Genomic DNA, 26,056 nt, shown 5'->3' on the forward strand with positions numbered 1-26,056 from the left:
ATTAGCTCTGTGATCTAGTTAGACCATTGTGGAAACCAGGATGAAGGGTGGTCTGTGGTCAGGGTGGTATCGGAAAAGACAAAAGTTCAAACTAACATAAAGGGACTTTGTAACACAACAGTGTAAATCCAATATAAAATAAAAATTAAATTAAAAAAAAGTTAAAACAAAACAAAGAGTGTGTGTGTTGCAAGGATCCAGATGAGGGTCAATGGATTCACCAGGATAGGAACAGAAGTGAGGGGGTCGTTACCCAGAATGAGAAGAGAATAGACCCAGGAGGCCAGGACAACCACCTAGGTTCTGGCTTAGGTGACTAGCAGGTTGGAGGTGTTAAGTTACTGAAATAAGGAATAAGGAAGACAAGATTTAGGTGAAGAGGGGGTGGAGACTGGAGCACAGAAGGGACCATTTCAACACTGGTAAGCTATTCATTTCTCTAAGGGAGAAAAGATGTCAACAACATGACTACTAGTTTCCTAACTGTTCTTTCTCTCACCTTTAAGTCATTCTGCAGTCTATTTCTTTCAAATATCCAGATTCACAAATACCTCTTTCCTGTATCAGGAAACAGCAGCTTCAACCAGTTACTACAAGGAGTTCATTCATTTTTTAATTACTTCATTACAAAAATACGTATAATGTAACAACGACCTGCAAGGTACTTGTGAACCTGGGAAAGAAAAGTGAGGAAAACATAACCGGTTTCCCCTCATACAGCTTATGTTCCAGCAGAGGCCAAATAAATTAGCCTACCAATTATAAATCAAGTAACTTATGTCACAAAACTTTGAAGAAATATAAAGTAGTACATGGCTAGTAACTGAGGGGGGCGGGGGTGGGGGTGGTGTTCCATTAAGTTTATAAATAGCAGATTTGTGAACTTTTTAATGTTTGATTGTAACTTGCATGAGGAGGTGCAGAGGGGGAGCTCGGATGCTCAGTGGGGTCCGTGACCCTTACAAGGTTAGGAGCCACTCTGCCCTTCAAGTTTATCTGGGCACCATGAAACACAAACTTCTGCGCAACAAGGCTGCGACTAAGGGGAGAGCCAGGAGCCTGGCAGTACTGGTCCACGGACAATGTCCTTACTTGTATACTTACAGACAACAAAAGGGATCAATCTTCTGACTTGAGAAGAGACAACGTGGTGATTAACTTTTTAAAAATCCACTTAATCAGAACAGATCGTGGGATGGTGGAGGTCCGATCCTCCAACCCTGGGGACGTCCAAGCACGTGCCCGGCGTCAGAGCGCGGGAGGAGCTGCACTCTGCCCTGGCAGACGCCGTCCCGCCCGGAAGGAACAGACTGCTCCGAGCTCCGCCTTTTAGATCTGGCTCAGAGAGAAGTAACGCACGCTTTCCGAGTCCGGGCCGGGTTTTCAAACCATCGAGACGGAAGTAACGGCAGGCCGGAAGTTCCAAGGCCTGCACCGGGACCCGAGTGGGGAGTGGGGGAGGAGCAAGGCTCAGGGTGGGAATGGCGGCCCAGATTCCCATTGTGGCCACCACGTCCACTCCGGGGATAGCCCGGAACAGCAAGAAGAGGCCGGCCAGTCCTTCCCACAACGGCAGCAGCGCTGGCGGATACAGCGCCGGCAAGAAGAAAAAGGTGTCCGCCTCCGGCTTTGCGCAGGTACGCTGTCACTCGCCTAACCTGCGCGTGCGCGGAAGCCCACCCCTCCCCCTCCCGGTAAGGGGCTCGAGAGCGCCTGCGTGGGCCCGAGTGGGTGGGGCTCAGCGAGGCTGGGCGTTTCGTGTGGGCGGGGCCGTACAGTCACACCTCTTTGGTAGCTGCTGTCTCTGGTGCAAGTGAAACTTTTTTCCCCACCCTCTTACTTTGGCTACGTGGGGTTTGATTAAAGAAGCACCCGCGTTCCATTGTCCAGAAGGAGAACAGGGGAGGTGGGGAGGCTGTTATTGCCTTAATCGTAGGGCCACCTCTTTCTGCCGAAGTCTCGTTTGGAGCGAGGCTCCGGACTTTTCTTTAATGTGAGTTTCAGTTAAGCAGAAGTTCGCGTGTGTCTCCCCTTGGTCCATTCTTAAGACATTTACCAGATGCCTGTGAGGTGCAGAGCGCCCTAATGAATCGTGTGGAGGAATATAAAGGTGTATTGCTACGGATGGTTTCCCTCATCCTCAGGAAAGTGCTTTTTTGACCTTTAGTGTCCCTGCCCCAGAGTGGGTTTGGTCTTACCTCATGGGGTTGTTATGAGGATTCAATGAGATCATGGTCGTAAAACTCTTGAGCACAGCGCCTGGCACGACTTCACCGCATCTGGGCGATCCGGGCTCCACGATTCCAGCAAAGCATTTGCAGCACAAGAGTAACTTGGTTAGATACGTGTTTTTCTTGGCTCCTGTATTTTAAAGCCGTGAGAGAGCAAAGATGAAGTGTGTTCCTTTGTGCTCTCCAACACAAGGTGTAGGTAGCATCCTTCACCCAGAAGGATAGTTTAGCGATATCAGCTGTCTCTGGTTTTCTCCATTGGTAATTGCTAGTGCAGATTTTTCCTTTTAAAATATTTATGTATGATTTGCATACTGTGACATGCCAAAATCTTAGAGAGTATAGACCAGTGACTTCACATATGTACCCACCTATGTGGCCACCATCCAGATTAGGATAGAGAGCATTTCTAAGAGCCCCGGAATATTCCTTGGTGACCTTTCCAGTGGGTACTCTTCCCTCCCAGCTGGAGGTAATTGCTACTCTGACCTCTCCCCCCATGGACTGACTTTCTCTTTTTGAGCAGAATATAAATGGAATCATACAAAGCATAGGGCTTCCCTGGTAGCTCAGATGGTGAAGAATCTGGCTGCAATGCAGGAGACCTGGGTTCGATCCCTGGGTTGGGAAGATCCCCTGGAGGAGGGCATGGCAAGCCCCTCCAGTATTCTTACCTGGAGAATCCCCATGGACAGAGGAGCCTGGTGAGCTGCAGTCCAGGGGTCCCAAAGAGTTGGACTTGACTGAGTGACTAACACTCTTTCTTTTCCTACAGAGCATATTCTTTTGTGTGTGTTTGGATTTCTCTGTGAAACAGTGTTTTTGAAACATTGTTTCCCCATTTCCTTCTCCAGGGGATCTTCCTGACCCAGGGATGGAACCTGAGCCTTCTGCATTGGCAAGCGGGTTCTTTACCACTGAGCCACCAGGGAACTAAAGGATAAGAGTTCTTTATATGTTCTTGGCTGGAAGAGGAAATGGCAATCCACTCCAGTGTTCTTGCCTGGAGAATCCCATGGACAGAGGAGCCTGGTGGGTTACAGTCCAAGGGGTTGCAATGAGTCGGACGCGACTGAAGCGATTTAGCATGCATGCACTAGCATGCACGGAGTTCTCGGCCAGATATGTGCATTGTGAGTACTTTCTCCCAGTATGTGCTCAGTGCATTTTGATATCCAGATGTGCCAAGACCAAAGAATGTAGTCAGTACCTATTGAGATGAATGATTGTTTTGACCTAAGGTAGCACTGCTCATCAACTCCCACCGCCACAGCAAGCTTCAGAAAGTGGATGAATGCCTTCAGAATGGAGGGATTTCCAGTAACCCCACTGGGTGGACATCACAACCTTGCTGGTCTTAGAGATCTCAGTAATGGGAAGGGCTGCCTAGGTTCTTCCTGTGGGTCTCCCCCATCTCAGCAGCCTCGGCCCAGTCTCTGGCTGGAAAGAGAAGGGTATTCCCCGGAATAGTGACTTCTTTGTTCACCTCTCCCCGGCTGGTGTTTAACTAATGAGGTGTGTAGCCAGTTACCTGACTCCCACCCTCAGCATCTCACGAAGGGAAAAAAAAAAATTGTCTTCTGTCTCCAGAAGTCTTAGATTTTCCTCCTGTTCTAACATAGCACTAGGGCTTCCCAAATGGCTCAGTGGTAAAGAATCTGCCTGCAAGGCAGGAGACGGGTTCAATCCCTGGGTCGGGAAAGATCCCCTGGCGGGGGTATGGCAACCCACTCCAGCATTCTTACCTGGACAATCCCTATGGACAGAGGAGCCTGGTGGGCTACAGTCCGTGGGGTCTCAAAGAGTCAGACATGACTGAGCGACTAAGCCACCATCGCCGTCACCAACATAATGCTGCATCCTCAATCCCTGGGCTGCAGCAAATGCAGGTATTAGCACAGAGCTGCCCTGAGGGCTGCCTAGAATCTTCCTAAATTGTCCTCAGCCTTCAGTTTAGTTTCTGTTGAGTTCAGTCAGCAAGTATTTATATCTGTTCTGTCTCCAGCATGCTTAAGTTATTTCAGTGGATTATCGCTTGTCTCTGCCCTCCCAAAAATCCTTCCAGGAGGAGAATGACCTACATATATTGCAGTAGTTTTCTTCTGCCATCATAACAGATGACCACAAGTTCTGTGGCTTAGATGACACCTGTTTATCAGTTCCTGGTTCTGTAGGTCAGGAGTCCAGGCACAAAAAGAGAGGTTTGGTTCCCTGTTCCCTGAAATCAAAGTGTTGGGCTGGGCTGGTTTGTTGGGTGGATGCTCTGAGAGAGAGCCTTTTTTGAGCCTTATGCAGACCATTGGCAGAATTCAGTTCTCTGCAGGGACTGAAGTCGCTGCCTCCTGGCTGTCTGTCCTCATCCCTGTCCTTGCCACATGGTCTCCTCCGTCTTTGAAGCCAGCTGTCGAGAATCTCTTTTGTGTCTAATCCCTCTCACTCCTCAAACGTCTCTGACTTCTCTTGTCTCTGACTCTGAGCCCAGCTTTAAAGAGCATATGGGATTAGGGCAGGCCCACCAGGATAGTCTCCTTTAAGATCAGCTGACCTGAGACCTTAATTTTATTTCAAATATAAGATATATGTTGCATTTCCCTTCAATGTATCACAGATCCCGTCACAGTGGTACACACATTAGCGTTTGCCTAAAAACGGGGTCAAGGTGTGTATACACCAGAGACCTGGAGTCTTAAGGGCCGTCTCTGAATTCTACCTGTCACATATCTGAAGTGGGAAAATCTCATCATTTCTAACCATGTCCCAAAGCCAATTATGGGTCTTTTCTGGTATTGGTGCCTCAGTGGCGGGACACAGGAAGATGAAGACTCAGAGCTGGAGGTGGTCACTAGAGAGGGAGAGGTGGGGAGAAGAGGGACTAGAGGCGGCCTCTGAGGAGTGGACGGTCTGACTGGGGAAGGCCTTCCAGAGGCGGAGCTGTGCCCAAGTGTCAGGATGCTCAAAGTGTCATCAGTGGGAAATGAGTGTTTTTCTATATAAATGATCATAGTTCTTGAGTTAAAAGGGACTTTACAGATCTTTCAGTATCCTAAATTTCCCTACTTAAGTCATTTCAGCTATTTTGTGTCTTACCAAAAAAAAAACCAGTCTCTGTTAACCTTTCACGGGATTTAAAAATTTACAGAGGACACTCACGTAGACGTTTGAGTGCTTTTTGAAATTAGTGAAAATAACTTGATGGATTCTTAAGGTTGGTTTTACTTTTCCAGAAGGTGCATGCTTTTTCTGAAGTAAGATTGAATGAATGGATGAAATATAAAGGGCTTACTGCTTGGAAATCCTCAGGGGTTGAAGGGAATATTTTTGACCTGAAAGTATTTGGAGCAAAGCATTTGTAGATGTCACATTTATGTCAGCCGTGTAAAATGATATTAAATACTTTGAGTACTAAAACAATTTTGTTTTATTATTTCATCAAGATGAATCTTTAGTTCAGCAGAAATCATTAGTGTTTTTGCTTGCTAAGTAGTACATCTGTCACAAAACTACAATTCTTCTGTTTGGATTTAGATTTTCAGTGTAACTAATATATTTATTGATTACTTACATTATAATTTGGAAAGTGCCACCTCCCATCCATTTTGGTCCTGATACTTTGAAAATGACTAGTGTTAAGTTGGGTTGAAAAACAGATACACTGTGCTAAAGTGAAAGAAATTGTGATAAATAATAATAGTTATATTTATTGGGCACTTACTATGTATACCAAGTACTGTTCTAAGTACTTTCTAATTGCTATCTCATTTAATTCTCAGAACAACCCTCTGAGAATCGTTATTCTACAGATAAAAAGACAGAAGTATAGAGAGGTTAAATAACTTTTCTGTGGTCACACAGCTGACAAGTGATAGAGTCGGTTCAGTTCAGTTCAGGGGCTCAGTTGTGTCCGACTCTTTGTGACCCCATGGACTGCAGCACACCAGGCCTCCCTGTCCATCACCAACTCCTGGAGTTTACCCAAACTCATGTCCATCGAGTTGGTGATGCCATCCAGCCATCTCATCCTCTGTCGTCCCCTTCTCCTGCATTCAATCTTTCCTAGCATCAGGGTCTTTTCCAGTGAGTCAACTCTTTGCATGAGGTGGCCAAAGTGTTGGAGTTTCAGCTTCAGCATCAGTCCTTCCAATGAACACGCAGGACTGATCTCCTTTAGGATGGACTGGTTGGATCTCCTTGCAGTCCAAGGGACTCTCAAGAGTCTTCTCCAACACCACAGTCCAAAAGCACCAATTCTTCGGCACTCAGCTTTCTTCACTGCCCAACTCTCACACCCATACATGACCACTGGAAAAACCATAGCCTTGACTAGATGACCTTTGTTGGCAAAGTAATGTCTCTGCTTTTAAATATGCTATCCAGGTTGGTCATAACTTTCCTTCCAAGGAGTAAGTGTCTTTTAATTTTATGGCTGCAATCACCATCTGCAGTGATTTTTGGAGCCCCCAAAAATAAAGTCTGACACTGTTTCCCCATCTATTTCCCATGAAGTGATGGGACCAGATGCCATGATAGAGTCAGTACTGAGACACAATTGGACTACCCAGAATCTACATTCTTTTTCTTTACTGCCTCTCTTAACATACTCTTATAGCTCTACATCTTAGAAGATATAATTAGATCTCTAATATAACCATATCCCAGGTGCAGAGAAATGCTTTGGGGTGGGGGGAAGATTTTATTAGATCAATACAGGGCATTTATTTAAACTGGAGAATTGCTTTACAATATCACCTTAGTTTCTGCTGTACAACAATGTGAATTGGCTATTTGTTGTTAAGTTGCTAAGTTGTGTCTGAATCTTTGCAACCCCATGGACTGCAGCATGCCAGGCTCCCCTGTCCTTCACTGTTTTCTGGGGTTTGTCTAAATTCATGTCCGTTGATTCAGTGATGCTATCTAACCATTTCATCCTCTGCCGTCCCCTTTTCCTCCTGCCCTCAATCTTTCCTAGCATCAGGGTCTTTTTCAATGAGTCCGCTCTTTGCAGCAGGTGGCCAAAGTATTGTAGCTTCAGCTTCAGCATCAGTCCTTCCAATGAATATTCAGGGTTGATTTCCTTTAGGATTGACTGGTTTGATCTCCTTGCAGTCCAAGGAACTCTCAAGAGTCTTCTTCATCACCACAATTTGAAAGCATCAATTCTTTGGCTCTCAACCTTCTTTATGGTCCAACTTTCACATCCATACATGAGTACTGGAAAAATCATAGCTTTGACTAGATGGACTTTTGTCGAACAAGTAATGTCTCTGCTTTTTAACATGCTTTTTAATCAGCTATAAGTATACATACCTCTCCTCCTCTTGAGGTTCCCTCCCATTCCTACCCCCATCCCACCCCTCCAGGTCATCACAGAGCACCTGAGCTGAGCTCCCTTTGTTATACAGTAAATTCCAACTAGCTGTCTATTTTACATATGGTAGTCTATGTGTGTGTGTGTTAGTCACTCAAGTCGTGTCTGACTCTTTGTGGCCCCATGGACTGTAGCCCGCCAGGCTCCTCTGTCCATGGGATTCTCCAGGAAAGAATACTGGAGTGGATTGCCATTCCCTTCTCCAGGGGTATCTTTCTGACTCAGGGATCCAATCCAAGTCTCTTGCATTGCTGGCAGTTTCTTTAACACCAAGCCACCAGGGAAGCCCCATGGTAGTCTATATATATGTCAATGACACTCTCTCAATTCGTCCCACCTTCTCCTCCCTCTGTGTCCGCAAGTCCTTCACTATGAACACAGAGCAGTTTATATTTTCCAAGTGGCTATTCAGGTTAATAAAATCTACAGAGAAACCTAATTGACCCACAGACTAATAGGTTTCCTAATTAGGTAATAGGTTACCTAATAGGCTGGTTTATGATGGTGAAGCAGTTATCATAATATCTATGTAAGTTGAGAGGCCCAGTTGCTTCTTTAGAAGGCTAGTGCAGAGTACAGGTGACAGTGGACTCTTCTGTCATTGGAGGCAGCTTGAGAACACTGTACTGACTTGCTTTATTCATTTAAGAAAGTAATCATTCTACCTTACCTTTTGAAAAAATCATATTGTTAGTTTTCTTGTTTCTATTTTTAAAGTGGCCATAAAACACCAGCCAGTCTTCCCCCACAGCTATGATAATTTGGGTTTTCTACATGTAGATACAGGTTTTCATAAACTGTATTTGGTGTATAACATTGTGGGCCCTGCTTTCCACTTAGCATTGTTTCCTGGCCCTTTCTCTATGTTGATAGTCTTCACAAGGAATTAAGTGCTCTTACTTAATTGACTTGATTGGACGTTAGATTGCATCTCACGTTTTTGCTGTTTCAAGTAATAACCCTACAGTAACCCTGCAGTTGTAGACTAGGCTCAGGTGTTTGAATCTAGGTTACTATTAGATAGATGCAACGCTGGGAGCTGCCCTGGAGACACGAAGCTGGGTGATTGGGTCCTCCAGGCAGGTGAGCTGAGGCCTGACTGATTTCTGGAGTCATTTAGGAGCCATCAGGTGTTCCTTTGTTGGCAGGCTGGGTTTCTCTTCCTTGGGATTTCAGTCCAGTTCAGTCGCTCAGTCGTGTCTGATTCTGTGACCCCATGGACGACAGCACACCAGGCTTCCGTGTCCATCACCAACTCCCAGAGCTTGCTCAAACTCATATCCATCAAGTCGGTGATGCCATCCAGCCGTCTCATTCTCTGTCGTCCCCTTCTCCTGCCCTCAATCTTTCCCAGCCTCAGGGTCTTTTTAGCTCTTTTTGTGTTGCAAAGAGTGGACACCCCTTAGGGCCAGTTGTCACTTCTTTGCTGATCGCAGGGTGGTCCTGTCCTCAACAGTTCAGCTCTTAAAAGTCTCTTAGCCTTAACAATGGTCTAGTCATATGGAAACTATCCATCATTTTGAAGTGTATTCATTGCAGCCCCACCTCACAGACTCAATGCGCCCCTGGACAGAAGGTCTGTCTCTCTCATCTCGTCACTAAGAGACCCAGGCATCCAGCTTGCCAGAAGCCCAGGGGAAGGGAAGACCGAGGGTGGAGTACCACAGAGGGTGGGCCTAAAGGGGAAAAAAGCGGAGCACCCAGCCCTGGCCCAGGGCCACGTGTTCTTTTGCACCTGCTCAGAGAGGGAAGCCAGCAGTCGCTGTTTCAGGGGCAGGAAGCGGCCCGGGTGGCCCAGTTGGTGTCAGGATGGTGTTCTTTCCTGTCCCCACCTCAGCTGCTGGAGGTCTGGCCTGAGGATGGGGAAGCGATGAGGATAAGGTGATCAGACAAACAGGAGGGCTCGGTTGGTTCTGGAGTCGGGGCTGGGGGCAGCATCTTCAATCCCTTCCTGCTGCTGGAGCGGCCCGCCGCAGACCCCCCCACCCTCTCCTCCCACTGCCTCCCTCCCTCTGGCCGCTGTCCGTCTCCCAGGTGGGGTCCCTGCCCTCCCGATCCACGTGGGCCGCAAGGCACCTCCTTCCCTTAGCAGCCCAAGTCCAGCGAGGCATTCCTGCCGCGTCCTCCTGGGCCTCCCAGGACCTGGGGGCAAACAACCCAAATCAAAGGGATGTTCTGTGTGCCCTCCCGGGATTTCACTGTGCACCCAGCACCTCTGAGCCTCCCCACTTAGGAGTCGGGGGCTTCCCAGGTCACGAACCCTGCTGCCAATGCAGGAGATATGAGAGACTCGGGTTTGATCCTTAGGTTGGGAAGACCCCTGGAGGAGGGCGTGGCATCCCACTCCAGCAGTCTTGCCTGGAGAATCCCACGGACAGAGGAGCCTGGCGGGCTACAGTCCTTGGGGTCGCACAGAGTTGGGCAGGACCGAAGCAGCTTAGCACACACTAGGGAGTCAGGGAAGAGCCGACATGGGGGGAGGCACGCAGGCTTCCAGCAGTTCTGGTCCAGAAGAAAAAGCTGACGCATCTGCTGAGGATGGTGCCCTGCGAGCTAGGCGTGTTCCGTGGATGGTTCCGGAAGCAGCAGCAGAGCCCTCTGGGCCTGGTTCTTCATTGCCCTCTAGTATCTCCTCTTTGCTTTTAAGCAGTTCCGTTTGTTTATTTTCTCCCAGGTGGAAACAGCATTATGTAAGCAGTCATTTTCTTTATGAAAAACTGAGTGAAGTTGAAACTTAAAGTGGATCTGGTCCCAGGAAACCTCTTTCACATTTCACCTGTTTTTCTCGAGTTGGCCCCAGCTGGCTGGGCTTTTCTGGTCTGACCTGATGCTCACCGCGTAGTTCTTAGAGTTGTTTTTCTCTCTCTCCCTTAACATGGGCCGCCCTATAGGCCCTGCGTCCTGACAGTCCACACCCACTGGCCTGCTTTCACTGGCGTCATGACCCCCAAAAGCAATGCCCTGCCCATTAGCAGCCACTCCCGGGTCCCCTGCTCTGCCAGCTCCTGACAACCCCTGACCTACTCTCTCTCTCTCTGAATTTGACTACTCTAGGTGCCTCAGCTAAATGCAGTCATACAATAGGTGGCTTTTTGTGGCTGGCTTCTTTCAGTTAGCATGATATACTCAGGGTTTATCCGTGTTGTACCATGCATCAGTAACTCGTCCCTTCTTAACAACTGTAGAATATTCCACTGTATGGATGAACCTCGTTTTGTTTATGCGCTCATTGGTTGATGGATATTTAGGTTGTTTGGACTTTTTGGCTATTATAAATAGTACTTCTATGAATATTTATGTATGAGTTTTTGCATAGACATTTGTTTTTAATTCTCTTAGCTAAGTACCTAGGACTTGAATTATTAGGTCATATGATAATTCTATGTTTAACTTTTGAAGACCCACCAGACTTTTTCAAAGTAACTGCACCTTTGTAGATTCTCACGAGCAGTGTGTGAGGGTTCTAGTTTCTCCACATCCTCACCAACACATGTTATTATGCCTTTGAGTAGAGCCATCCTGGTGAGTATGGAGTAATATCTCATTGTGGTTTTGATTTATATTTCCCTATTGACTAATGATGTTGAGCAAATTGTCCAGGTTTGGCTAGTGGGGACCTCTTCACACTGACTCATATGTCTTTTACTTTACCTCTGTCATTTTTTGAGTGCCATAATGGACTGAACTGTGTTCATTCAAGATTCATTTGTTAAAAGCCTAACCCCCAGCATGCCTCAGAAAGTTACTGTATTTGGAAATAGGGCCATTACGGAAGTAGTTAAGGTTAAATGAGGTCATAAGGGTGGAGCCCTAATCCGATTTGCCTGCTGTCCTCATAAGAAGAGGGCGTGTGTACACGGGAAAGAGGATGCAGTCAGGAGACAGTCATACGCAAATCAAAGAGATGGGTCTCAGGAAAACCCAGCCCTGCTGACATCTTGATCTTGAACTTATAGTGTCTAGAACCTTGTGTGTGTGTGTTAGTCACTCAGTCGTGCCAGACTCTTTGCAACCCCATGGACTGCAGCCCATCACTCTAGAACCTTAAGAAACTAAATTTCTCTTATTTAAACCACCCAGTCTGTGGTATTAATATTTTGTTACACAGCCCTAGCAAACTGATACAAGTAATTTCTTACCTTCTGGCACCCAAAAACTCACACTGTACTTTCTTGCCCCAGTCCTGGAATCAGCCGTTTCTTCAAAGATCGCTTGTTCTTGGAGAACAATATTTGGAAACCAGGATCTGAGCACCAGCGTGCCTGTTGTTTGTTGACTCAGAGAAGATGCACAATGTGAGAGTTGTGAGTTAAGTTTTATTTGGGACAAAATGAGGACCGCGGCCCGGGAGACAGCACCTCAAATAGGAGCTCTGAGAAACTGCTCCAGAGAGGTAGTGGGGGAAGGCCAATAAACAAGATTTTGGTGAAGAGGAGTTCCATGCAATCAAATACTTATCTTACAAAAGGTTTTCCAGTCAAGAGGAGCTGATGTCACCATGAAGAGATTTAGTGCTTTTCTAGATTGGAGGAGGTGCAAGGATTGGGACCATGAAATCAGTTCCTGAAAATATGTGTCTAAGGAGCTGTCCACCAGTCTTCTTGGAGCACAGAGGGCCTCGTTGTTCTCCACCCTGAGCTCCCTTCAGGGCATGTGCAGCCGCAGCAGCACTGGGTTCAATCCTGTGCAGAGGCAGATGGCAAATGCGCTTGGCAAGCACCAATTTGTGGTTGACATGTTCATTGTTTCTAGCCATCTGCATGGAAGAAATTAGGAAATGTAGGGGGTCATGTGTATGAGTGTGTGTATGACTGTCCCCCATGCCTCTGTATCCATTTCTTTTTATTATTATTATTTTTTTAAAAAATTTTGGCTGTCCTGGGTCTTCATTTCAGCATGTGGACTTTCTCTAGTGGTGATGTGCAGGCTTCTCTTGTTGCGGACCATGGGCCCTAGAGCACGCAGGTTTCAGTAGTTGCAGCTCTCGGACTCTCTACTCGTGGCGTGTGGGCTTAGTCACTCTGTGGAATGCAGGATCTTAGTTCCCTGACCAGGGATCAAACTCACGTCCCCTGCATTGGAAGGTGGATTCTAAACCACTGGACCACCAGGGAAGTCCCCATTTCCATGTTTATCTTTCTGTGTATATGTTAAACCCATGAATTCATATTGCTAACCTGTGATTTCAGTCCAGTAGCACGCGGTTCATTCTAGCTGTCCCTCATTCCTTATTTGCCTCATCTTAGAATGCATATTAAGTAGTTTCTAACTATTAACCTGTACTCTTGGGAGAAACAAACCTCCCAATTGTTCATGGTTCTTTTTGCCTCTCACCTTGAGTTATATGTTCGGAATACTGTGTTCATATCACTAACGTTATTTCTCCCTTCCTCCCTTTTAGTGTGTCTGTGTTATTCATTCAAACCTCAGGCTGATTTGGTTTCTTGTTTGCATTCCATTTTTTCTGTCTGCTGCCCCATGCTTGTTGGATTTGCCCGTCTATTTCTATGTGAAACTTTAACATGGCTCAAAAGGTCAAAGCTACAGACAGCTATACTCGGAGAAGTTTTCTCCTCTCTTTCTTCCACCCTGTTCCCTTGCACCCACAGGTAACCAAACCCAGTCATTTCTGAATTAGCCTTCCTGTGTTTCTTTGGGTTTGGCTGCTGCTTCCCATCCAGAGGCGCTTCCTTATGACAAACCCCTGAACATGTACATCTCAAAAACGGATACTGACAGAGTTATGCGGCGTTGTCTTCTTCCTTAGCGCCAATCAGCCAATCAGCCAGTGATTCTTTGGTGCTTCTCAGCGCTAGGTGCTGGGTTAGACGCAGGCATGGAAGACTGGGCCAGATGGTGAAGCCGGATGTCCAGGCCCGCGCCTTCTCTCGAATCTGCCCGTCTCCTCGTCTGTTCATCTCTCTCCTCTGTGTCTCCTTGTTCCGGTCTGTCGTTCCCTGCCTGTTTCACAAAGCTGCTATCATTCCAGTGACTACTTGCATGCTAAATCGCTTCAGTCGTGTCTGACTCTTTGCAACCCCGTGGACCGTAGCCCACCAGGCTCCTCTGTCCATGGGATTCTCCAGGCAAGAATATTGGAGTGGGTTGCCATTTCCTACTCCAGGGGATCTTCCCAACCCAGGTCTCTTACGTCTTCTGCGTTGGCAGATAGGTTCTTTACCACTCGCGCCACCTGCGAAGCCCTTCATTGACTAACCAAGACTTAAATACAGATGTTAATTATGTATCCAATTTATGATATTACTCTTACAAATAATCAACACAAAATAGCATTGACAACTGGCCAAAACTACACAAGGTAATGTTGGTTACTGATTAAATGTGATGGGAAAAAATCAAAGCTCCATCAAATTGGGTCCCCCAGGACACATATATTAATACCCGCAGAAATTTTAGGACCATGAAGGAAAAATCACAAGGGTAATAGAAGTTAGTTACATACAAAATGCTAGATCTAATCTTTCTTGTAAAATTAAAACTGACATGAGCTAATCCCGACGGAAATTTTTATGAAGCATAAATAAAAAATGGAAAACACTGAAGACTATTTATGCTGGCAGAAAATGACTCCATGGGTTTGGGGACCAGAAACTACAAAATCCAGGAGGGAGGGGGAGTGAGAGGGGAGGCTGGAGAGGAGGCCAGCATTTGTGCCTGATCCCAAGGGTGGTGGGAAGCCCTGGGCAGCTGTCAACAGGGGACAGACATCAAACTTCCATCTATCAGTGAGTTGCTGAGTGTGCTGCAGAGAATGGAGTGGGCCTCAGGCTTCATCTGAACCCCAGAGCTAAGGAAGGGCCAGATAAAGGAAGGACCATGGGAGGGAGGGGTGGAAAGGAGAAGAAAGAGAGAGAATATGGCTACAAATGGTGGGGAAAGGATGAGGAATTGGAGGGATCTTAGTTCTTAGAGAGTGGACATCTGAGCAGACCTTGGAGGGGAGAAAAGTTAGGAAAAGCTGTGAATGGGGGGACGGATGAGGGGAGGGGCCATCCGGATAGCAGGGGGGTGGTGAGCAGAGGAGAGGGTGCACAGGCCCAGGGTCGGGGGGAGGGGAGACCCTGGAAAGGAGTCTGGGAAGTGTCTGAGGAGGAGCCCTTCAGGGGACTATTGCAACAGAGTGAGTGGTCCCTGTCTTCCCCACCTTCCTTCCCCCACGTGGAGGCCATTTTAGGGGGGCCAGTAGGGGTGGAATCTATACATGCAACCAGAACTCTCCTACGCCGCTGCTAGGAGTGTGAAAGAGGGCAGCCCATTTGGGAAAGTGGTGTGCCAGTTTCTTGTCCCTGGGTTGGGAAGATCCCCTGGAGGAGGAAAATGGCAACTGACTCCAGTATTCTCACCTGAAAACCTAGTGGACAGAGGAGGCCAGCAGGTTACAGTCCAAAGGGTCACAAGGAATGGGACAGGACTGAGCAACTACACACGCATGACTGGTCAGTTTCTTATGAAGTCAAACATGTACTTACTGTATAACCTGACCATCCCACATGTAGGTATTTCCCCAGGAGAAATAAAGACATACATCCATGCAGAGGCCTGTACAGAATGTTGACAGCAGCTTTATTTATAATAGCTGAAGGCTGGTAGAGACCCACATTTCATCAGCAAGAAAATGGGTAAACATACTGTGGTACATCCGTAGCAGGGGAAGACTCTTCTTACGAGTGGTATACAAATTCTGTGAAACAAACCACCAGTCCATGTTGTGACGTGGATAAACCTCAAAAACTTTATGCCGGGCTAAAGAAGCCAAACACAACAAATAGCGCAAGATGTTGGATTCCACTCATAAAGTTCTAGAACAGGCCAAAGTAACGTGGGATTCAGAACAGTGGTGGACCATGAGAGCGGAAGATACTGACCAGGAGGGGGCCTGAGGGAACTTTCTGAGAAAGATGGAAATAGTCTGTCTCCACAGGGACCTGGGTTACACAAATGGAAACATTTGGCAAGACTCATGAAACCTACACTTAAGATCTGTGCGTTTCACTGTATATAAATTATGTATCTATTAAAAAACAGTTTATTGCAGTCTGGGAAGATTGGAAATTGCAATACAAATCAGAAGTGATTTGTTGCTTTGACTTGTTTTCTCTCTTCTTGATTCTTAGCTTAAAAAGGCTTTTTGTTTTAAAGTCCAGGAGCCTGCTTGTCAGGGCACTCTGCCACAGCCAGCTGACCCGAGGCCCCCTGCCTCCTCTCCTATTCTCCTCGCTCAGAATGCCCGCATTCTATTGTGCCCTGAAGTGTACCAGCACCAGCCTGGGTTCTCCAATTGGAGACCCTTCAAGGGGCTGAATCTTTTCGGTCTTAATGTTTCAAGACACAATTTAATAAGATCAGTAGGAATAGGGGCCACAGGTGGTAGGTATCACAGGGATGGTGGGGCTTTGGCATTGGCTCCAACTGGATTTGAATCCAGAGGCAATCACTGTGGGGCCTTGAATCTGTTCGCCTGAGCCTCAGTTTTCACCTCATAGTAGCAGGACTCCTGTGCTTGGCACACAGAGGAGCCAGGAAGTCTGGCAGCTGGGGTCCTGGCTGCCTCCACTGTGGCCTCTGCACAGACAGGCGCGGCTCCCAGCCTGGCAGGTTCTCCCCCCGACCCCACCCCATGCAGATCACCCGCTGGGGCTCCGGGCACCCTGTCTCCTCCCGTATGTCTGGTGCTGTCATCTTACATCTTGTTGAGAGCTGAGTTAGGGAGCTCAGCTAAAGGACACTGACCTCATATTATTCTTATTTTGTTTGAAGGGTATCAGCATGGACGGTGTGAGTGAGAATAAGATGGTGCCCTCTGATTTTAGCACAGGACCCATGGAGAAAGCTGCCAAACCTCTGCCATTTAAGGATCCCAACTTTGTGGTAAGCATCTAAAGTGAAAGTGTTCCTTGATCAGTCGTATCCAACTCTCTGCGACCCCATGGATTGTAGCCCACCAGGCTCCTCTGTCCGTGGAATCCTCCAGGCAAGAATACTGGAGTGGGTTGCCATTCCCTTCTCCAGGGTTTCCCCCCAACCCAGGGATTGAACCTGGGTCTCCTGCACCGTCAGGTGGGTTGATTACGCTCAGAGCCCCAGGGAGTCCCAGAAGCATCTAAGGTGTTTTATAAATAAAAAACCAAGCAACCGTGCCTCGGCCTGTGATCTCACTCACTCGGTCGGTCTGCAGCGCAGCAGCGCTGTGGCCATTCTCCTTCAGTCCGCGTCACCACGCCCTCCGCCGGGGACAGTGGTTTGAGGTCTGGGGCCAGGAGAGCCCTTCCTGTGGCTCCCCCAGTTCCCAAGGATTTTATGAAATTCATTCAGTGGTGCTGTTTTTAGGGTGTTTTTCCAGGATGATTGCTCTCGTTCCTTTTTTCATGAGGTTTAGATGAGGCGTGCAGTAATTAACTAAAGGAGGAATGCTCCTCGCTAGTTTCTTTAAGTACATCTCAGGTCTTGTGCTATCAAGTAGATATAGCCACCTCTTCCTTCTGTTCTTGAGGGGTAGGATAAATTACATTATTCTGATCATACCATTACAGTTTATTTTTCACTAATTACCTTTGAAAATACAGCATTAATAGTGCCTGTAGCTTTTGTGTTCTTTCCATTTCATTTTGTCATCTTCACAAGACAAAAAAGAAAAAAATTTCCGGAAGGCTTGCCATGTCATGAGGGAGGCTTCCTTGGGTTTTCCTGGAGCTCCAGTAATTTACAAGGTGGAGGCTGGCCCTCAGAAGGGAATTGAGAGATGTGGTCATGTGTTTAAATCTAACTTTGTAGTAAACTTGTTTTAAAGTAGTGAGAAATTCACGAGTGAATTCCATAAAGTTAGACCCAATAAAGGATGTGATTTTCTTTGTGCATATTAAAAGAATAACCCTTTATTTCTATTCCATCAGCAACTAACTCATGCATTTTAAAAATCCAAAGGCTATGTTTTTTTATAAGTAAGATTAAGGTATATGGTGTAATACATTTTTTTAAAGACTTAGGGTACACTGACTATTGATTGAATGAAAGGTTTATTATAGTTATGAATAAGCATAAATGTCAGATTCTGAAATGATCGTCTCCATTGATTTTTGTTTCTTCTAATCCACGCTTGCGCCTCGAGCATTCTGGCCATGGTGGTGCAGTGGCTGGCAAGAAGAACAGAACCTGGAAGAACCTGAAACAGATCCTGGCTTCTGAAAGGGCATTGCCATGGCAACTGAATGATCCCAACTGTGAGCTGTCTAGACCCTCCTATGTGTTCATAATGTTCAGACTAGGAACCTTCTTATAACAAACCCACGTTATCTTATTGTGTTTGTGTTCATGGAGAAACACTTTCTAGCTTAGGAATTTTACAGTGGTATCAATATAGGGAGATTATGTGTGTTATTTCCTCATAGCTTTGTACTGTGTGTTGAATCTGTGTGTGTTGGCGTTGTCATGGATGTGTGGTTTTTAATATCACTGTTAACATTTCAATCTGGAGAAGCAGGTCCAGATATGATTATATGGGTGTTGCTGTTAGACAAACTGCTTATTCAAAAGTCTACTCTTAAAATGTGTTTCCAAGTAAAAGGTTGCCCAAGCTTTAGGAGAGTTTCTCACCACCAGCTTAAAGGCCTGCTCTGTTTTACTCTCCGAGCCAGTGTTTTTCAGAGTTAACACTTTATACTACAGTATTTCCGAATGTCTGTTATACATTCTGCTCAACTTTAGTGGAAAGTACAGGTTCAAAGTTCCTTCCATCTCCTGCCCCACGGCATGTCTTTTGTGGGGGTGACTCAGACTGATGACAAATGAGCTAGTCAGATGCCTGGGTGTGGACATTCCGGTGTCCGGATGCTCGGATCCAATTAGTGGGTTGTTTGACACCTCATCACCATCAGCCCATGTAGCCGGAGACCATGAAAGCAGCTGGTGGGCAGTTGAGCTTTCTGGTGGTTCTGCTGAAGTGGAGGGTCCCCGGGAACAAGGCAGAGCTGTACTTGAAGCTTGTGCGTGGCTTATGGCATCCTGTATTATTTCCCCAGAGAATTCTCTGAGCACTTAATCACAAAGTAGAAAGTTTGGGAATATTATCAAGCAATATTTTTAGAGGAAAAGGGGAAGGGATCTGAATGCTTTAAAGCCAGTTTAGTTAGCTTCTTTTTTTGTTTTTTTCCAGACTTCAGTATTGATGCTCCTCCATCCTTTAAACCAGCCAAGAAGTATTCTGATGTTTCAGGTCTTCTTGTGAGTATCATCACATCTCTATGTCGTATAACACTGAACCGAAAAGGAGATTTCACTGTACCCTCTATTTAGACAGTGTTGAATAGCGACACTGGTCCTGCCTGGAGCCCATGTACTGGAAACAGGTGATGGGTTTGTACAGTAGCGTTTATGCAATTATTTAAGAGTGGCAGGGACCTAGGGCAGGGACTTCCCAGGTGGCTCGGTGGGAAAGAATCTGCTTGCCAAGCAGGAGACACGGGTTCTATCCCTGGGTCAGGAAGATCCCCAAGAGGAGGACATGGCCACCCCACTTTGAGTATTCTCGTCTGGAGAATCCCGTGGACGGAGGAGCCTGGTGGGCTATAGTCCATGGGTTTGCAAAGAGCTGGATATGACTGAGCGACTAAAAGGCAGCGGCAGCAACCTGGGGCATCCGTGTGGGCAGCCTGGGGCAGGCGTTGCTCCAGAAGGCAGGAGACCTGAGTATCACTCTCCTTTCCTCTCCTTGCTAACCATATGAGATAACGTGAAAGAAACTTTTTTTTTTTGGCTGATGTTTAAAAAATTCCCTGCATCTTAGAGATGATTGTACTTAAAATATTTAAACTTCTCTTAAGAGGCACTACAGTAAAGATAGTGATTTTCATATTTATTTTTAAGCATCAGAATCCCTTTTCCAAATGAAAGCTTTTACAGAATCTCCTGGAGCCCACCTGCTCACTGTGGCCCCGTGTGGATCTGGTCCTCTGTCCTGCCCACTCCCCACCACAGGGACCCCTGTGGTGCTTCTAGGGGACACAGTTTGAAAACCAGCGGTGTGGTTTGATGAGTGGGACTTGGGCAAGTCCATGAACCTCAGTGTACCCCAGAGAATCTTGTTTCCTTATTTTCAGAATGTGGATGAAGTATAGAAGTTTCTAGAACTTCTTCATGCTTTTTCATGATTATTAAATTTGGACGGTGGGCTTCTTCTCATAACTGTGGAAATAATGAGACACTTCATTTTTTGAAGCCCATATACCTCACTTAAATTCTTTACTTTTTTTTAATGAAAATATATGACTCCAACCGCTGTAACAAACTAAATTAATGATACACATTTTACACTAGGAAAGATTTTTTTTATTAGTTTTCCTCTCTGGATTAGTTGTATGTTTTTAGCGTGTCTTCCAGAGAGGAGCATATACTCTTCAGACTTGTTAACATAGACCTTGAATATAATGAACCTAAGAAACAGGGGGAGTAGAAGTGTGTGGGGGTGGGGGAAGGGAGTGCTGTGTGCGGGTCGTGTGTGTGGTGGGCTCTTCCTTTCGCCTCCTCATGGGCGTGTGTCTCTTCCGAAAGGTCCCCTGAGGGAGCTTCCATCTGAGAGAAATGTAGTTTTAGGCGATCTCTTGTCTCCTGCCAGAAAATAGTTGCCTTGTATATTTGACCCATTTTAATAGTTGTTTATGGAAGGAGAGCTAGTCTCGCACCAGTTATTCTGTTCTGGCCCAAAGTGGAACTTTCCCCCTGTTCCATTTTGTGCTGCTTGTAGCAGCCATGGCTTATGACTTGGAGGGTGGCCCCTTAGAGCACAGCCTTGTCCTCACCGTTACCAGGCAGCTCCTCCGCTGGTGCAGTGGTTTCTACATGTGAGGAGGCATTTTGTTCATGTTGAAAAGCATTGTTCCCTTTATGCCATCGGTAAAGGGCTTGTCATGTTATTCATAACCTTCTGCCCCACTGTATGTAAGAATTAAGACATTCTGAATATACAGAGAACTCTACTAAATCATTGAGGGGGGGCTTCCCTGGTGGTTCAGATGGGAAAGAATCTGCCTGCAATTTCAGGTTTGATCCCTGGGTCAGGAAGATCCCCTGGAGAAGGGAGCAATCCCATAGAAGAATCAGCTAAAAGATTATGAATAGACAATTACAAGGAGGAAATGCAGATGTTCAGTTTCACTGAAACTGATAAAAAGATGTTCAGTTTCACTGATAGTTAGAAAAAAGACCCATTGGATAGGAGAGAAATGAAGACATTTGCCTTGCCACCAACATACAGAAATGGACATCCTGCTATATGGTGGTTGTGAGGTGGGAGTTACATTGGGGCGTATTCTTGGGGAAACAAATGGCACTACCTAGGGAGACAGGCAAGGAGATCCAACCAGTCCATCCCAAAGGAGATCAGTCCTGCGTGCTCATTGGAAGGACTGATGCTGAAGCTGAAACTCCAACACTCTGGCCACCTCATGTGAAGAGTTGACTCATTGGAAAAGACCCTGATTCTGGGAGGGATTGGGGGCAGGAGGAGAAGGGGACGACAGAGGATGAGATGGCTGGATGGCATCACCGACTGGATGGACATGAGTTTGAGTAAACTCCAGGAGTTGGTGATGGACAGGGAGGCCTGGTGTGCTGTAGTCATGGGGTCACAAAGAGTCGGACACGACTGAGCGACTGAACTGAACCGACTGAGGGAGACAGAAAAGTAGAGGCCTACAATGTAACAACTTGTCTTTCAGCCAGTGCCTTAGAGAAATAGTGTGTACAAGGAGCTTCATGCAGAAATGCTCATGAGAAAACATGCAAGCAAAACATTGAAAACAACATAAAGGTCAACCAGAGGTGGGGTCGGGGGTGGGTGCTAGTGATAAAGAATGCACCTGCCAATGCAGGAGACTTAATAGTCGGAGTTCAACCCCTGGGTGGGGAAAATTCCCTGGAGGAGGGCACGGCAACCCACTCCAGTATTTCTTGCCTGGAGAATCCCATGGACAGAGGAGCCTGGTGGGCTACAGTCCATAGAGTCACAAAGAGTCAGACGTGACTGAAGTGACTGAGCACGCATTCAATGTGGGGTAGGGGTCAGGGGTTCATCCTGTTCTGTGAGCTTGCTGTATAGGTAAAAACAGGGATAAACTTTTAAGGTGTGGTACAAAGCAGCGTAAGTGCACTGTACTACCAAGTAAGAATCAATACCCAGTCACTGGGCACTTCTCTGGCGTGTGTGTGTGTGTGTGTGCATGTGCGTGTGCGTGCATGTAAGAGTATATATATAAACAAAGTCTGGAAGGGTGCCCATCTAGCAGTGGTTTCCTCAGGGGAAGATGAAGGACTTCTTCTTGTTGTTGTTTGGCCCTAAGTCATGTCCGACTCTTGGCAACTCCGTGGACTGTAGCCCCCAGGCTCCTCTGTTGATGGGATTGGCCAGGCAAGAACACTGGAGTGGGTTCCCATTTCTTTGGGGATCTTTCCAGTCCAGGGATCGAACCCAGTCTCCTGCTTGGCAGGCAGTTAGAGTTGTAAAAGACTTTAGTCTTATTGGCAATGTTTTTCTTTCTGTTTTTTTTTTTTAAGAGGAGAATATGTTCACCTGCTACTTGTATAAATTGAACTTACGTAATTAAAAAATAAAGCCGGGTTTGTGTTTACACTGACCCGTCTGTTCCAGTGAGGGGCTGTTTCCCTGTGAGGGGGCCTGGCCGGAAGGCCCGCAGGGTCACACCTGTGTCAAGCCCCGGTTACAAGGCTGCGGAAAGCGCTTCAGCCCTGGGGGAGGTGGGGGCCCGCGTTCGCTGCCTGGCTCCCTGCGACAAGGGAGGCATTAAAGCAGCTTGCTGCCTGCCCTCCGGGGAGGGGGACCTTGGCTTCATTCAGGCTGGAGGGACAGAGTCCAGAGGAGCACAGACCACAGGAGTCCAGCTCCCTGCTTGTTCATCTCTGAGGGGTCACTGGCCTCCTTCCCTCGATCAGGTCCGGTCTGTGCAAGTTTACGTCCACCTTCCTGTTGGTGCAGCGGTGCCCTGAGTCCCGCGGTATCGGTTCAGCAGCCTTCCTGGCACTAAGGCCTGAACTTGGGCGGGCCAGCTCGTTACAGCCTGGTGGTGGGAGTCAGGCAGCCGCAGAGAGGGAGGCAGGCCAGGGCTGGTTCATCCACCGAGGCCAGATGATCAAAGCCAGATGCGCTCGCCGGCACCTCTGCTGGGAACTGCTGAAGGAAATGTGGTACAAAGAGGCAGTCACTAGATTAAGCCAAAGGATCAAAGGTTTGTTTTGTTATAGAGCTTTAATTAATCTTAGCTTTTTAGGAATAATCTCAGTTTCCTGATATGCAGATTTTAAACACCTTAGGAAGCTCCTAAGGTGGTGGAACTGAGACTTTTTAGAGATTGAGAAACCCATGACTCAGTTCTCTTCAGCTTGTTGCCTCTTCATCCAGCCTCCCGCCCTCCTGAAATCATCACATCGCTGGGCGTCTGGGTCCATGCAGTCAACCAGCGCTGGCAGAGATAATCCACACTTGAGTAATTGGCTGTTATCTGTCTAGACGTTAGTGGCATCTTCTCTAATTTCTTAAAGGAACTCCAAATGACTCACCCTCGTGTTTTCTGTTTCAAAGTCTGTAGGAGCCGTGTGCCCTGAGGTAGACAGTGAGTGAGTATTTTCTCCACTTTGCACATGGGGAGAACAGACCGAAAGAGAAGGTTGATATGTCAGCGGAAACACTTCTCTTTTCTGTGCTTGTCCCAATTGTTCGTTTGTTTGTTCACCCACTCACGCCTCATTCGTGGGCCGAGCACTCGCCGTAGGCCCACTGTGTGCTCTGCATGGCGCCAGGAGACAGTGCAGCTGGGATCCAGTGATAAGCAAACTACGCGATTCTTGCCTCATGGAGCCTCACAGCCTAGACTTCAGTCAGAGTCAGGCAGATGATAAACGTAAAAGCAGCAGAGATAAGCGTTCCACCGGAGGCAGAGGTGCTGAGGTGAACGCCAGGGTGTGGTCCTGACCTACCTACGGGGGCAGATAAGGCTTCCCAGATGATATGACTTTGGGGGCTGAGCCCTGAGGTGATTACTGAGCAAGGAAGGGGCGAATGGGCAGGACAGGAAGGAGGGTGTCAGAGCCAGGGTAGCTGGAACAGAAAGTGGGGGACACGTGGCTGAGGAAGAGGCTCGGGAAGGTGGGGTTGGGGGATCCAGGCAGTGTCTGGGGAGCCGTGCTGTGGACTTGGGCCTTTGTCCTGAGAGCAGAGAGAAGAGCCATTGAGAGATTTCATGAGAAAAGATGATCAGAATTGCAGGTTGTGAAGGTGCCCCTGGCTGTGGGTGTTGATGGCAGTGCCTTCCAGTGGAAGGGGGTGGGGTGGCCATCCCAGCCCTGCAGGGGAGCTCTTCGGGGAGCCTTGGGAGAGGCCTGGGGCGGGGGGGCAGCAGGAGAGGAGCGCCCTTGGAGTAGGTGGAGTGGGGCGGGTGCAGTCTGGACTGTTGCCTGCCGCCCTGAGGCGCCAAGCAGAAGATTCCCCAGGTGTCTGCTGTGGTTATTCCCCTTCCTTCCTGTCCATACCCTGAAGCGTCTCTCAAGTCTGGGGAGATTAACGTGTCTTTCCCACAGTGAGCGATCTGGCGTTGTTGGTGACAGAGTCAGACATGATGAAGATACATTGATTGCACTTTGAGTAAAAGCCAGAAAACTAATTTTTAACTTGAACTTGAACCTCACTGCCAACAACACCTCTCTGCCCTTCTCTCTGCCTGTTTTGTCACCCAGGCCAACTACACGGACCCGCAGAGCAAGCTGCGCTTCAGCACCATCGAAGAGTTCTCCTACATCCGACGGCTGCCGTCCGACGTGGTCACGGGCTACCTGGCCCTGAGGAAAGCCACGAGCATCGTTCCCTGAGCCTGGAGAAACAGAGATGAGGTGGAAAACCATTTCAAAAGGCAGACTTTGGGCTCAAGATTTTGTTTTATGGAAACAAACTCCTGCTGTCAATCTGGAAATGTCAGTGCTGTGCCTTGGAAAGAATGTTTGGCTTTCATTGAAGGTTTTTTTTTTTCTGTTTTCCCTCCAAGTGTGATATTTCCTGTTGAATTAAATTATACTTCAGTTGTTGCCTCAAATAAAGTTGTTTGACAAGAAAGTAGAAAATTGTGCTTTTAGTTTAACCCAAGTAAGTCCTCGAATTTTGGCTTCAAAGCTATGGAGTCTCATAAAACACATTTAAAGACTCTACGATGCGTCCTGACAATGAGGCTGGATTATCCCTGATCCCTGTGACTCCTGCTTTGAGCACATTCATCTCTATCTCTGATCAGAATGCTTGGAAGAGGTCCAGAACTGAGGCTGGAGAAGAAAGCACAGAGGAGCTCACCCTGCCGCACTGGCTCAGTCCTCGCCTTGGGCCTTGGTCTCTGAATCAGCCTCTATTCTGGGCCTCCAGAACCTGTTAGTTAAGCCACTGACTGGTCTGCGGCATTTAAAGCAGCCTGAGCCGACTAAAACACTAGCCCTGGCCTGTTTCTGGAGGTGTGGGGTGTGACCCTTGTCACCCCTTCCATGAGGGCGTCTGTCTAGGCACAGGAAGCCACCCGCTTCCCCTCCTCCGAGAGGAAAGCACTCTGGGGCTGGGAGGAGACGGGCTCCGAGCCCCTCTGAGCTCCATTCCTGCAAATATCTGGCGGGGGACAGTGGAACCAGGCCTTGGGACTGGCTCTGCTTTGCCTTTTCTTTCTGAGGGAAAGCCCTTCCGGGTGGTGGTGTTTTTCAGTTGCTGAGTTGTGTCCAACTCTTCGCGGCCCTGTGGACCTCAGCACGCCAGGCTTCCCTGTCCATCACCAACTCTCGGAGTTTGCTCAAACTCATGTCCATCGAGTTGGTGATGCCATCCAACCATTTCATCCTCTGTCGCCCCCCTCTCCTGCCCTCCATCTTTCCCAGCATCAGGGTCTTTTCCAATGAGTTGGCCCTTCGCATCAGGTGGCCAAAGTGTTGGAGGAGAGAAAGGGAAAACAAGGCCGAGAGTCGGCTGGGGGCTGCCTGCGGGGCTGGTGGCAGCTGCCCAGAATCCTGTGTCATTCAGCCCCTGCCCCGCAGCTGGGGGGCTGGGGGGGTGGGAGGGGTGCTGTGTGCTTCCCCCTCCCCCATGAAAAGGGACTGGCTGATGGCCAGGAGAGCGGGGACCTTTCCTAAGCCTGTGAGCCCTGAAGCACTCAAGGCTTCGCTGAGGCACTCAAGCGCTAACAGAACCATCTGAGGCCTCAGGGTAACTTGGGGACCCCGCACCTCCACCTGGGCCAGCCCCCGTGTCTGAGCCATAGGTCAGGGGTGGGGCCTGAGAATCTTCATTTCTAACTAGTGAGACTGATGTTGCTGACCCAGAAACTGCACTTTGAAACCCACCGCCGACACAGATGTTCTCTGCAAGGCCAGAGACTCCTCCCTGGGTTTCCGCACTCAGCCTGGGAAAGCC

At 47.7% G+C, this 26,056-nt stretch overlaps 1 protein-coding gene across 3 annotated transcripts; it reads left to right on the forward strand.

Moving 5' to 3' along the window:
- The first annotated feature begins 1,341 nt into the window (after positions 1-1,341).
- Positions 1,342-24,723, forward strand: INO80C (INO80 complex subunit C). Of its 3 annotated transcripts, none has more exons than XM_043444221.1 (5): positions 1,342-1,694; positions 16,375-16,485; positions 17,723-17,834; positions 18,767-18,834; positions 24,355-24,723. In XM_043444221.1, the coding sequence occupies exons 1-5, from the start codon at positions 1,482-1,484 to the stop codon at positions 24,484-24,486; spliced, it is 636 nt and encodes a 211-aa protein (XP_043300156.1). In that variant the 5' UTR covers positions 1,342-1,481; the 3' UTR covers positions 24,487-24,723. The 3 variants fall into 3 exon arrangements, with proteins under 3 accessions (XP_043300156.1, XP_043300157.1, XP_043300158.1); XM_043444222.1 differs by having other exon boundaries at positions 1,342-1,637; XM_043444223.1 differs by lacking the exon at positions 1,342-1,694 and adding an exon at positions 3,341-3,364.
- The last annotated feature ends 1,333 nt before the right edge of the window (positions 24,724-26,056 follow it).

The sequence above is a fragment of the Cervus canadensis genome, chromosome 23 (assembly GCF_019320065.1).
Source record: "Cervus canadensis isolate Bull #8, Minnesota chromosome 23, ASM1932006v1, whole genome shotgun sequence".
Classification (NCBI taxonomy): Eukaryota; Metazoa; Chordata; class Mammalia; order Artiodactyla; family Cervidae; genus Cervus; species Cervus canadensis.